Source organism: Zea mays, chromosome 5 (assembly GCF_902167145.1).
Source record: "Zea mays cultivar B73 chromosome 5, Zm-B73-REFERENCE-NAM-5.0, whole genome shotgun sequence".
In the NCBI taxonomy this organism is placed as follows: domain Eukaryota; kingdom Viridiplantae; phylum Streptophyta; class Magnoliopsida; order Poales; family Poaceae; genus Zea; species Zea mays.
In genome coordinates this window covers 131,200,952-131,213,726 of record NC_050100.1, presented here as the reverse complement: position 1 = coordinate 131,213,726, position 12,775 = coordinate 131,200,952, and the positions used below count along the sequence as shown (strand labels likewise).

Below are 12,775 nucleotides of genomic sequence, written 5' to 3'. Positions count from 1 at the left end.
ACTTGTGAATTTGAAGATTTCATATGCCAATTTTTTTGGTAGATGGAACATGACACATGTATTTATGGAGCTTTTATACTCACATTCTTGTATTTGTTGTTTGTAGCCTCGACAAACCTGGAGTTTGAACACATGACAGATGGTGTGCTCACTTTTTTGGATGAAGAGTTGCACTTATAGTTTACTACGTTAGGTTTATGTACATAACTGTGGATTGGCCCGACTATGGCTCCCAATACTATATATATATACCTCCCGTTATGGTTTGTCCCTATGCGACGCTTCACTCCTGTTTTTTCTTGTGCTGGATGGAGCCTGTGCTGGATAGGGCGCCTCAATGGGCGCCACCTGATCTAGTACATTTAATAAGTAGGAATAATCTTCGCGTCGTCGTACACTCACGCACAAATTTTCAAAGAAAAAAAGGGACGCAGTCCAGCACCTCAACCACTACAACTAGAACTAGAGTACTTTATGCGTTATAAAGGAAATATATATTATAAATATATATACTAATAATTTGATTTTTTTAATATAAAAATGTCCTATCGAGAAGGCAACTCAGGCACAGAACGGTTCTCTAACCGGACACAATTAAGGGTCCATTTGATTGGGCTCTGACTTATCAAAAATAGCTCTAGCTTTTTTTGAAAAACAATTTTTTAGTAGAGCCAAAGCTATTTCACAAATCGTTTGGCATAAACGGCTTATCCTAGAGCCCGAGGTATTTTTATGTATTAAAGTGTCAGATCCAGAACCAATGAAGCTACTATTTGTGGTTCTTCTCCGTAGTATAAAAAATGGCTATGGCTTTTAGGTGCTTTTCACATTAAGTTGTTTAAAAAAGGTGTTTGGCAAAGCTCTAGTTTTTTCTAGAGAAAAGCCAGAGCCAAAGCCCTGCCAAACAGGCTCTAAATCTTCATCTCTCTTCTCGTCAAATCATCGTCGGTGTCTCTAGGGACAAATCCTAGGTGCATCGCGAGTCGAAGCCGGATCCACGCAATCTGACCTCAGGAGTGCGACGCCGCATGTTAAGATCCACGTGAGGTGCACCGCCGCATCCCCTGCACTGAGAGGGACGACGTCGTCACACACTTTAGCTCGGCATTGGTTTGGCTCGATCTAGAGGCGCACCGACTACCGGTGCTTGTGCTGACCCTATCCTGGTATCTGTTTGTCTTCCTTTGGCGCGATCTGAGAATCTATGCACTTATATCATATTTGAATAACTATCTCATTTAAGCAAGGCCCACCTATATTATATGTAGAAACCATAGCAATACATGGGCAATTAACTAGTAATGATTGTATGTCTATAAGCCTGTTTGGATCCACAAGAGATTTTAGGAATCTAGATTTTACAAATAATGTTTGTATGCCTAATGCTTGGAATTAAATTCCATTATAATGATCGTAATTTAGACATAGATGAAATTAAGCTAATATGGTTTTATACATAATATATTTGTATACTAATGCTAACCATATGGGGGAGATATTTTATACACTACATTTGTATTATAGGGGAGCGAGCCAAATAACGTGTTATAAGTTGCAGAGTTGAAACAGAGAACAACGATATATAAAATCAATTTCCACCCATATCTTATGAATTTGAGATATGCTTATATCTAAATTTTAGAATGTGATGAAATGTAAAATTCCAAACCAAATAACATATTCTATTAAGTTAATTCAAATTCCTTTAAAATGAAGGGATCCAAATGACCTCTTAGAGATTCTAGAATCTAGATTTTGGATAACAAAAATCCACGATAGTTTCAGATTTTAGGTGTTTCAAGGATACATCTCTCTACTTCAAGTATTAATTTACTTTACTCATACTTTTTGGTTATTGCTGCGGTAATATATGAGTATTTTAATTCAAGGCTTAAAATTGTGTTAATTTATTGTTAATCAAGTCTTCTCTAGCTCGCCAATGTTATAAGCCACACCTAGTCCTAGTTACTAGGCTAGCTATCTCTGACCCTCTTGCTAAGGAGGATCCTCAATGTTCAAGCTCCGCTTGAACACTGTTCTAACGTGTGTCATGTTATCTACGTAGTTATGTTTGGTAGCCTCTCTTAGTGATATTGGGAGTGTAGCCTATGTATCCCTGACCCCGTCGTCCGGTAGAGCTATAGGTGATAGTTGGCTTCGCTTAGGTGTTCCCTCTATCTATCCCTAGGAACCCTCAGAACCTACATAATTTCACTCGAAGCAAGTGTCACACCTGGATTTAAAGGGTAAAGTCGGGTGCATCTGATATGTGTGCCAAAGAAGAACAACACATATAATGACCAAGTGTATAGAGATAAATGTTACAGACATTATTACATAGCAGAAGTGTCTTACAAAAAATAAATGATAACAACAAAGCAAACTAATATTATTCCTTGGCGCCATCAAGCTGACTGGGAGACGCCACCTAGACTTCCTCGTACTCCTTGTAGTAGTCCTCCTTCTGGGCTACCTGCTCTTCACCTATGGGGGGTTATATATCGCAAGGGTGAGCTCACAAAAGATCATAGCTCAACAAGTTGTGGGGAATAATGTACATGAACTCACCAAATGTGGGAGCTCATGTGAAGTGTAAGGCTGATCAACAAATAATGGTTAAAGTTGAGCATTGCTTTTAATAAGTTGGTCAAATTTTATTAGCAATTGCTAATATAAGTATATACCAAACCAGACTAATAATAGATCAAAATTAATAATAAAACCACAATGCGATGCATATGACAAATTGAGTTTAATTACATAAGTTAATCATGCGATAGTCCTGAGCTACTCATGACCGCGAGCACGGCTAGTATACCAGTTTTACACTCTGCAGAGGTTGTACCCTTTACCCACAAGTCATGCTACTCATTTGCCAAGGGGTCTAGAAGTCCCATTCATCTCTACCGAAGAGACGAGGTAGGGTAACACTACGAGGCCTTTACAAAGTTCCACTAGCTTCAGAAAACCTGCTACGGTTTCTGAGTAGAGCGATATAGCTAGGAATCCCCTGTCTAAAAAGCCATCGCAGCATGATTAACCTGAGAACCTCCCTACACCGACAACTCGCCTACCGCCCTTGTCGGTTTCGGGTAAGGTAAACCTCCACTAGCTTTTCTAATTAGTCAGTCAAGGGCGTCCTATTCCACCCTTGTGGTAGCACATATATCTCAAGTTAAGCTCCATGTTCCAATTAAAAACAATAGTCTTATCATGAATGATAAAGAATTCAACAATAATAAAGCATGATCATGAATAATAATTATCTTAACTTCCAAAACCACATATAGCAATAGCATATACTACCCAAAAAATTCAGTGGTAAACAAGGTATAAAGATGACCAATCTATGATGACCTATTGGGTCCCATCAAAATTTAGCCTAGACATGCCAGAGTGATTATATAGAACATTATTGGGTAAAGTAAAGTGGTCAAGGGCACAACTTGCCTTTAATAAGCTCCTGCTCAGTATTTTCCACCTACTGAGTACCAGGGTCCTTGGTTGCTTGCTCGTCTACTCGCAATAACACAAACAAACATGGTGTATGAGAAATTAACATCATACCGAACTTGAGAACATAATGCATGATAATATTCTACGCATCGTAACGAGATCATAGGTTCAAGAACCACTAAATTCGGGGTTACGGTTAAGAAGTTATGACTTTCGAAAGGATTACATGTTAGATATAAACAAATTAAGTGCATAATTTTAATCTATGTTTCATAACAAAATAAAGTTATCAGATGATAAACAATGTTATTATGATTTTAATGCAAATGGAATGCGTCAAAAAGGAGTTAAAATGAATTACTTATGAATTAAACAAGTTTCTGGAATTATTTTTATACTAGAAATCATTTTAAATATTAATTAACTATTTCCTGATTTATGAACCGCTGACACAAAAACCAGGGACTTTGGGGTTGTTTTTGTTAATTTCTAGGGTCTTACAGTAATTACTTTACGACTAGTGTGGACGACGGGTTGATTACTAAAAAGGGTGGGGACTCTTTTGCAAAGAAGACTCGTTGAAGGGGTATCAATAGAACTCTGCCTTTCGATCTACGATGGAGGGCTCATATTAAATCCGCATACACACCAAACAGGTATCCCCTCGTGGCCCTCGGATCCAAGATCTACGGTCACGATCTGACGAAGTACATTTTAAATATAATTCGTCGGATCTCTAACAGACGCCCCAGATTAGGTCACGCTAATAAACAAGATGATGCGAGTCGTGGTTTGTTTGATCCAAAATCTACGGTCGTCGCTTCACAGGAACGAGATTCGATCTAACATGCTCACTCCCTGATCCATGGCTAGGATCAAACGTGCCGAAGCGATACGCGACAACCAATCGCGACCGCACATGGACCGATCAACGGTCGACATCACGTCACCCACACCTCGGTCCACGGCCATGGCGGCGCCTGCCCCCACGGCAGAGGTCACGCCGGCGAACACCTGCCCGGTGATTCCGAGCGCCATTCTCCGATTCCTATAGTGCTAAGCGAAGGGGATGACCGCGCGTATATGGAGGACGGGTACTCACCGATGATCACTCTGTAGAGTAGTGTGGCGACGGTGGGGGTGGATCGGCGGCACCCGCGGAGCTCGCCGGCGAATCCCAGCTAGAGCCGCCCAGAATCCGGCTTGGTGATGTCGCGTGTGTATCCCCCACGGGCCGCAGAGGCCTCAACATCGATCTTCTCTACCGTAGCGACGGCACCGACGAAGTGCACAAGAGGTGGAATTCGGGATTTCCTCAATCTCTCGTTGCTCTCTCTCTCTTATTGGCGTTAACAGTGAGGGTCTCGCGTGAGGGGAAGAAGGCAGGAGGAGGCGCAGGTGCCATGGGGGGGACTTATCGCCGGGTCGAGGTGGACCCGAGCCCCGACTCCCGTCCCACGCGCGGGTCTGTTACAACAACTCGCCGCAAAAAGGGGAAGGTTCTGACGGGTGGGTCCCACGTAGCAGCGAGATCGCACATGGCTCTGACTAAAGGCGGCGACACACTGGCCCCCAGGTCAGTGGCCGAGTTCCCACGGTGCGACCGACCCGTGGCGGCAGGAGAAGTGGGCCGCGGGCGAGTTCCAGTGGGCCGAGGCGCCATTCCGGCCCACGCGGCCAAATTCTTTTTCCCCTTTTCTTTTATTATTTCTATCCCTTTTCTTATTTCTATTTCCTTTCAAATCCAACTTTCAACTTCAAAATTTTTTCAAACTTAATTTGTCTCACGAAATTAGTATAAATGCAAAAATACAAAAACTTCAGCATGAGATGCATATTTTTGTATTTATTTATTTGTGATTTGACTAATATAATTCCATTAATTGAATATACACAAAGAAATGATACCAAATAATCTCCAAAGGCTGCATAATCCCCAAAACACTAACAAATAAATATATTTATTCATTTATTTTATTATTTTCCTCTTATACAAATTTTGGGCTTTACAACGAGTTTTTCCTTGTAATTGATTATCAATATGTTAACCTTAAATAACCCTTTGTAGCATAATAAAAGTATAGTTTGGTTCTCTTACTCTGTGTTGTCCTCCTAGGTAATTTTACCTAGTTTATACTTACCAGGTTACAATTCATTTCAAGTTTGAGTTAGTCAGTTCACATTCGGCCTCCACTTCTCTGTGGAAAATATGATATCCAAATTTATGGTGTTTCATCTCCATACTCATGGATACCATGGAGACACGGTTGCTATTGTTGTGGTGTCAATCAACAAGAAACTTAAAGAGGACAAGTAAACATGTTGTTGTTGCTAGTGGTATGTGAAAACATTTGACTGTTTTTACTATATCAACATGTTTTTGTACCGTGTTGCACGTCTAATAGTAACGATGAGCGATTCTCATACTATTTTGGTTGAACGTGATAGATATGCTACGTTTTCAACAAAGATGCCCTTGGCAGCAGCAACTCCCGTACGGTATTATTTTTTTATCATTTTCCAAAAAATTGAATTCTAAACTAACTCTAAAAACAAACCACTGGAAAACCGTAACCGGTATTGTCCGGTAACGAAAAAACAGACCGGTTTTTGTCGGTTTTCGACCGGTTTTGTAATCCATGGTACGGTCCGTCTTGCTGTTGCTCCCAATGTTTTGGCCGAGTAAGGTTATGGTTGTAACGGGGGAGCATTGTTCTTCACCGATTGCACGTGTGGATGAATAAAAAATAGTGATCTATCAATGAATATGGAGATCGAAAAAGATGAAGTTTGAAGTCTGCAAATTATACTAAACAAAGAGAGCCAAACTAGCAATGCTGTATATATATATACTTCACCAAGGAAACAAACACATCATGATCCAGGAGGACATCCAAGGATAAGATACAAATGGAGATCTCAAATTAAAACGTGTGATCACATCCTATGATCCTAAAAATACTCAATATCGACATGCGAGGAATCAGTGCGACGCGAGCCGGTTTTCCGTGCGGAGCTCTTGGGCGTGGCACCTTGCGCCGCTCCGTCGCAGGCGAAGTGGGAACAGTGATCAACGGCGGCGTCGGGGATGTAGGGCGGCTGGGCGCTCCTGACGAGCGCCCAGTTGACGCCTTCGAAAAAGGGGTGCTGCTTCACCTCCGCGGCGCCGCGCCGGGACGCGAGCCGGTTGTGCGGCTCTTTTGCCAGCAGTCCCCGGACAAGGTCCCTTGCGGCGGCGCTGACCACCGGCGCGTCGGGGAACCTGAGCGGCTGCGCGACGACGTTGAAGAGCGTGGCGCGGTTCCCGGAGCCCTTGAACGGCGTGGCGCCGTGCAGGAGCTCGTAGAGGAAGATACCAAAAGTCCACCAGTCGACGGCGCTGCCGTGGCCCTCGCCGCGGATGATCTCCGGCGCCAGGTACTCGTGCGTGCCCACGAACGACATGGACCGCGCGCTTGTCGGCTCGGCTGTGAACTCCAGCGACGACGGCTTCTTGCTAGTCACCGTCTCGTTGTCCAGCTTATTGGCCTTATTAGCCTTGTCTCCCTTCTTCTTCTTCTTCACCTGGAGGATGCGCGGGAGCATGCAGCCGTGGGCGAGGCCGCCGCCTCCGCTGACCCGGCCGGACGGGGAGCGGACAAGCGCCGGGCTGACGGAGCAGCGCAGGGAGAGGTCGAAGTCGGAGAGCATGATGTGGCCTTCCTCCCTGACGAGCACGTTCTCGGGCTTGAGGTCCCGGTACACCACGCCCAGCATGTGCAGGTACTCCAGCGCAAGCAGGACTTCAGAGGCGTAGAACCTGCTTGCTCACAACGATTTGATCAAAAATTCCACACACACACACACACGCACACAAAAATGACCTTTTTTTCCATTGCTCGCAGTCACTGATGACAATTCATTACCTGGCTGCGTCCTCGGTGAATCGCTTGTTGGGCTGCTTCTGGCGGAGCGCGTGGAGGTTGCCGCCGCAGCAGTACTCCATGAGCAAGCAGCAGAACTTGTCGGTCTCGAAGTGGGAGTAGAGCGTGGGCAGGAAGGGGTGGTCGAGCAGGCCCAGGATCTCCCGCTCCGTGTGCGCGCGGGGCAGCTTGTTCCGCCCGGCCAGAGAGCCCTTGTCCATGACCTTCATGGCGAAGAGCGCGCCGCGGCCGCCGCGGAGCTCGACGAGGTAGACGCTGCCGATGTCGCCGTAGCCAAGGCGCCTGAGGAGGCGGAAGTGGCCCAGGCTGAGCGGTGGCTCGGCCACGCGGATGGCCTCCCAGCGCCCGTTCCCGGCGGCGCTGGCAGTGTGGCGACGCGCGGGCACCGAGCTGCCGCCGCCGTCGGCCCGTGCCGCTGCCGCTGCCGCCGTCGCAGCGTGGTTTGCCGCGGCGGCCAACGGTGACGAATCCGTGGTTGCCGTCGTCGTGGTCGTCGTCGTGGTGTCGTGGTCGGTGTAGATCGGGTTGAGGCTCTCCCTGAACCCCGACGACGGCTGGCGTGGCGAGTGGATGAGCTGGAGCTCTCGTCCTGCGGCGACCATCCTCGGGCTGGGCAGCGTCGTCGGGTACGCGCCGCTGACGGCGTCCAAGTCGAAGCTCCCGATCCTGACGACGTCCTCCATGATGCCACTGATGGCGCTAATCATGCCATCCACAGTACGTATGCCTACGATGATGGAAAGGAAGATACGATCGAACGAAACAGCTGAGCAAATTTACCAATTTGGTTATCATCAACAGACAACAGATCTGATTATCTGAATTGCTGTTTGTTGGATGCTTGTGCTGCTGCTAGTAGGTGCTAGCCAACTTCTTGGGTACGATTGGACACCAACAAAGTACGGGAAATCATTGGCAGCGCAAGTGAAAGAACGGCCATGCATGCACATACCGGCTGTGTCATCACGCGGACAAGGTTCTCATCCTCTGTCTGAGAAGCAGGGACGACGCCTGAGCTGTGAGCTTTCGAGTTAAGGACGAGAGCAAGGAGGAATGAATGAATGAATAATCTGACGACGGGGCGGCCTGTGTTGGTGGATGGTGGTTGCCACGCCCACGCACTGATTAGTGTGATGGGACGACAAACGACGTACGACGTGCCGGGCGGTGAGTCGTCGGTTGGTCGTGGCGGGATGGAAACGGGAGATTATGCCGATCGCGCGAATGTCAACTCAACCGGCTGCTCCGGCCGGTCGGTCGTTGATGATCTTTCAGTTTGAGGTGGTGAAATGTAGTGGATACTTACTGTACTTCCAGTTTGGGGCCAGGCTTTACCCAGTGTTCATTCAGACAGCAGAGGAGATGACTTCATTCGAGTGGGCTACCTCGACATACATGTTCATCCCAGTACCGTCAACCAGTGAGAGCAACTCCAATAGTTCTCTAAACAACTCTCTAAATCTTAAATATAAAAAGTGAACAGAAAAAATGCTTCTCTAATGGTTCTCTAAATAGACTTGCTAAATTTACTTAGTTGCTATCCAACTCTATTTACTCTCTACATTTAGCAACTCGATAGGAACTCCGTAAATACAGTTGACGACAATTTCTTCACACTAGCGTGATTATTTTTTCTCTTTCCCACACAATGAGATAGCCAAGTATAGCACACATTTTTCTACTTTCTAGCATAGTGAGGTAGCTAGGCCAAACGCGTGTGACACGTTTCTCCTTCACCGTCGAACCCAACTTCTTCATAGGTTGCGCCACCGGACCACCACTCCTCCATAGTTAATGTCGACCGGCCTTTTATTTTCCGCCCTCGACATCCTCTGCTCTAGCTCAACCTTATTGTCAGCCAGTTCTCATGGGGCAGGACTGCCAAAGCTAGATTCAAAATGCTTCCTAAATATGAGCTACTATTGGAGACTAAGTTATTTTTTACTTCCAATAGCTATTTAGCAACTTGCTAAACATGATTTTAACAAGCTCTTTTTTAGAGAACTATTGGAGTTCCTCTGACGGACCCAAAGGGGGGCGGCCAGGGCCTTGGACCCTTGCCCCCCCCCCCCCCCCACCCCAAACTCATTCCCGTGCGAATCCTAGAGTAATTTGTTCAAAAAAGTCCACGTATTTTCTAAAATATCGAATCCGTCGCTTAATAATAAATCGACGAGTTTTCAACTAAAGTTGCCGCCTGATAGTTGTCATGTATATGATGAATTTGACATCTATCTGCGTAAGTTGACGGATTTTTATAAATCCTCGAGGCTAGTTGGATTTTTTTAGTACTCTTAAAAATTTGCTAGCTGCCACATGAATACTAAAGTCATTATATAAAAGTTGAATCTCATCTATCAGACATTCATCATTATGTCATCTTTATTATTTTGGTATTGTTATTGCGCCAAAACTTTTAATTCAATATATCAACTAGCTAGAAAATAGACTTATGGACTAGAATAATTGTAAAGGACTAAAGTTTTTATTGCACGTCGAGTGCTTAAGCTTGGTACATCATACCATATTTTTTTCTTGATGAATTGGTCGGCCCCGCTTATATTGTAATCTTGGCTCCGCCCCTGCCGTCAACGGTTCCATAAGGATGATGAGAGTAGCACATACTCGCGTCCTAGCTCGCTATACGCTAACTCATATCAAGAGGCACATGATCAAGCAAAATAAATTTATTTAAAACAAAAGCAAACTTGATCGTTCCGGTACATATCATGCCTAAGATCAGCACATATGGCTTACAAACAGTGGCCTAAACAAGGGGGGGGGCTGGCAGGGGGCAGGGCCTGGCTCTGCCTAAGGGCTGGCTTGGTGGAAGGGGAAGTGGAGAGGATCCATGCGGGGAATTTCCCTGCTATTCAATCCTCTTTCACTAAATCAGTCCTAAGTTTGGACAAACATGTGAATACATACTAATTACTATTATTTTTTAAGTGGTTAAGTGTAACACCCACTTTGTAAATTACTAGAAATAATACCAATAGAGAAACAATTTCTCTTTATGTGAGTTTGATCTTTAAGCATCATCATATGTGAACACCATGTCCAAAAACAATTAATAAAAAGATATGCTACTAAATCATTGCATCATGCTGAATATTTTACTTGTGTGTGCATTTTTGTGACAATATTACAGTAACGTAAAAAGAAATATGTTAAATATCCAAATGGGAAATTAAATCCTAAAAGAAATTATAGAGTTTGGAAAAGAAGAAAGGAAATACTATGTGACTAAAAATGGTATAAAAATATATATAATAGAATATATTATTTCTACATTAAGATTTTAATTTGTAAAATTTACTCAAAATGGACCCTCATAACAAGAATCAAATTCAAACTTGAAATTCAAAAGAAAAAGAAAATAAAATAGGAAATATAAAAAAGGAAAAGGAGTAAACCCTAATTGGGCCACCGGGCGCCAATTCGGCCCACTTAGACTTACCCTGCGCGCGCCAGCTCCAGAGTCCGCCTGACACACGGGTCCCGCTTGCCACTCACTCGCGCGGGCGCTCTCTGGCCGGTGGCCGCCACACGTCAGCTCTGCCCCTTTCCCCTTTCTTCGCCGCGCTGCTCGGATGAGCTCGACCCGGGCGCACTTCGCAGAATCCGTTGGAGCCCCACTGCGCACGCTCGGACCCGGACTCAGCACTGGGTATAAATCGTGCCGCTCTCCTCTCGCCCCTCATTGAGCCGTGCGATTAGCCAACACCGCCGTGAAGGAGCGCCAGGGTCCGGTAGGGTCGTCTCTGCCCTCGGGTGGGCCGAGTGTTTCCAAGACCGGAGGAATTGCTCGTCGATTGGCAAGGAAGGCGTCATACGGCACGGCATCGCGGGCTGCCGCACCATCATCGTCGTTCTGGGGTGAGAATTCCTCCTATGGTCTCTCCTTCGTCCCCGCATCGCGTGGGATCAGTATGTTGTAGATTCGGGGTCATGGGGCGCTGGAAATTTCTCATTGGATCTCACCGCTGTGGCATCTCCGCGTGCCGCCGTGGGTAGGCATGGCGGTCCGACGGTACACTGATTTGGTGCCACCACTGGAATCGCCTTGGCTTCCTCGTCGCACAGCATTAATCTGGGATTGGTTGGTGCGCTAATGGGTGACGAGGCTCGTCGCCGGCGCAGTCGCTGTGGTGGTTCGTACTCGAGCCACCGTCTCACGCGGTGGGAGGAAGAAGACGCTCTGGCGCCGTCTGATCTGCGTGGACGGCCGAGATTGGGCCAAGGCCCCCCCCTTCGCGCTAGTAGTTCTGGACCGCTGGATGTAAATCGTGCAGGCGAGGGGGAGGAATCAAGGGCATTTTGGATCTGGGGCGTAGGTAGGTAATCCTACGGTCGTGATCGCGTACCCGTTCGCGAGGTCACTGGTCTAATCGGGTGCGTCCATTCTTGATCGGACGGCCCTGTGCGCTCGCGGGTTCATAATGGACGAGATCTGATCCTGGCCCTTGGATCTGATCTGAACGGTCCGAATCCTCCTGTACCCCTCCGCGTATCCACTTTGCAGAAAACCCCTCATAGTGTTTAAGAATCAACCCGCCGTCCCATAGGGACTGTAGACTGTGTCTTGGATTAATTTCGCAAAGACCCCTGCGCTTCACAGATTTTGACGCCTAGTCGAGAGGATTAGAAAATCAGAGAATTTAATTTAGAAGTAGATTGTTAACATTAAATTAATTAAAGAAACTTGTTTAATTCATAGTAAATGCATATGAACTTCAAATTGGACCATTTCAGTTCCTATAATTTTGTAATATTATTATCTATCAAATAGTACCACTGTTTTCACATGAAATACACATTAAAATTTATTTCTCACTTAACCCTATATTAAATGCATAAAATCTTTGGAATTTCATAACTTAAAATATATAACTCCAAAATTATTAATTTCAGTTCCTATGATCATATTTTGATGTCTAGTTTATTACTGTATATTCTATTTGCATGTTTGGTGTGATGTTAATCTATACCATGTATGTTTGTATTGCTACGACTAGCGCGAGGTTTCGAGGATCTGAAGAATTACCCTGGTAACTGGAATCTCAAGTGCCAGGCAAGTTGTGCCCTTGATCACTTCTTTTTACCCACTCATGTTCTAATTAATCATAATGATCTGCATAGGTTAATCTTGATGGGACCCAATAGGATACCCTAGTTTGTCTATCTTTATACCTTGTTTACCACTGAACTTTCTGGGTAGTACTTGCTAGTGCTATATGTGGTTTTGGGTATGGAGATACATTATTCATGATTACACTTTTGTTATCAGTTGTTATTTATGTTCATGATAAGATCATTATGTTAATGGGAACATGGAGAACCACCCGGGAAAACAGTGCTACCACAAGGGTTTAATGGGACGCCCTTGGCTGATT

The 12,775-nt window shown here is 45.3% G+C and overlaps 1 protein-coding gene across 1 annotated transcript; it reads right to left on the bottom strand.

Moving 5' to 3' along the window:
- Positions 1 to 6,266: 6,266 nt before the first annotated feature.
- On the bottom strand, positions 6,267 to 8,670 carry LOC103626885 (serine/threonine-protein kinase AGC1-5). Its single transcript, XM_008647236.3, has 3 exons — positions 8,332 to 8,670; positions 7,362 to 8,106; positions 6,267 to 7,255 (listed from the first exon to the last, which is right to left on the bottom strand). The coding sequence occupies exons 2-3, from the start codon at positions 8,084 to 8,086 to the stop codon at positions 6,409 to 6,411; spliced, it is 1,572 nt and encodes a 523-aa protein (XP_008645458.1). The 5' UTR covers positions 8,087 to 8,106; positions 8,332 to 8,670; the 3' UTR covers positions 6,267 to 6,408.
- Positions 8,671 to 12,775: the final 4,105 nt, after the last annotated feature.

Bases quoted from the DNA above. Each gene is read 5' to 3' on its own strand.
- LOC103626885 (XM_008647236.3), bottom strand. From the start codon at position 8,086: ATGATTAGCGCCATCAGTGGCATCATGGAGGACGTCGTCAGGATCGGG. The intron at 7,256-7,361 runs GTAATGAATTGT...GTGAGCAAGCAG, and splicing joins TTCACCGAGGACGCAGCCAG to GTTCTACGCCTCTGAAGTCC.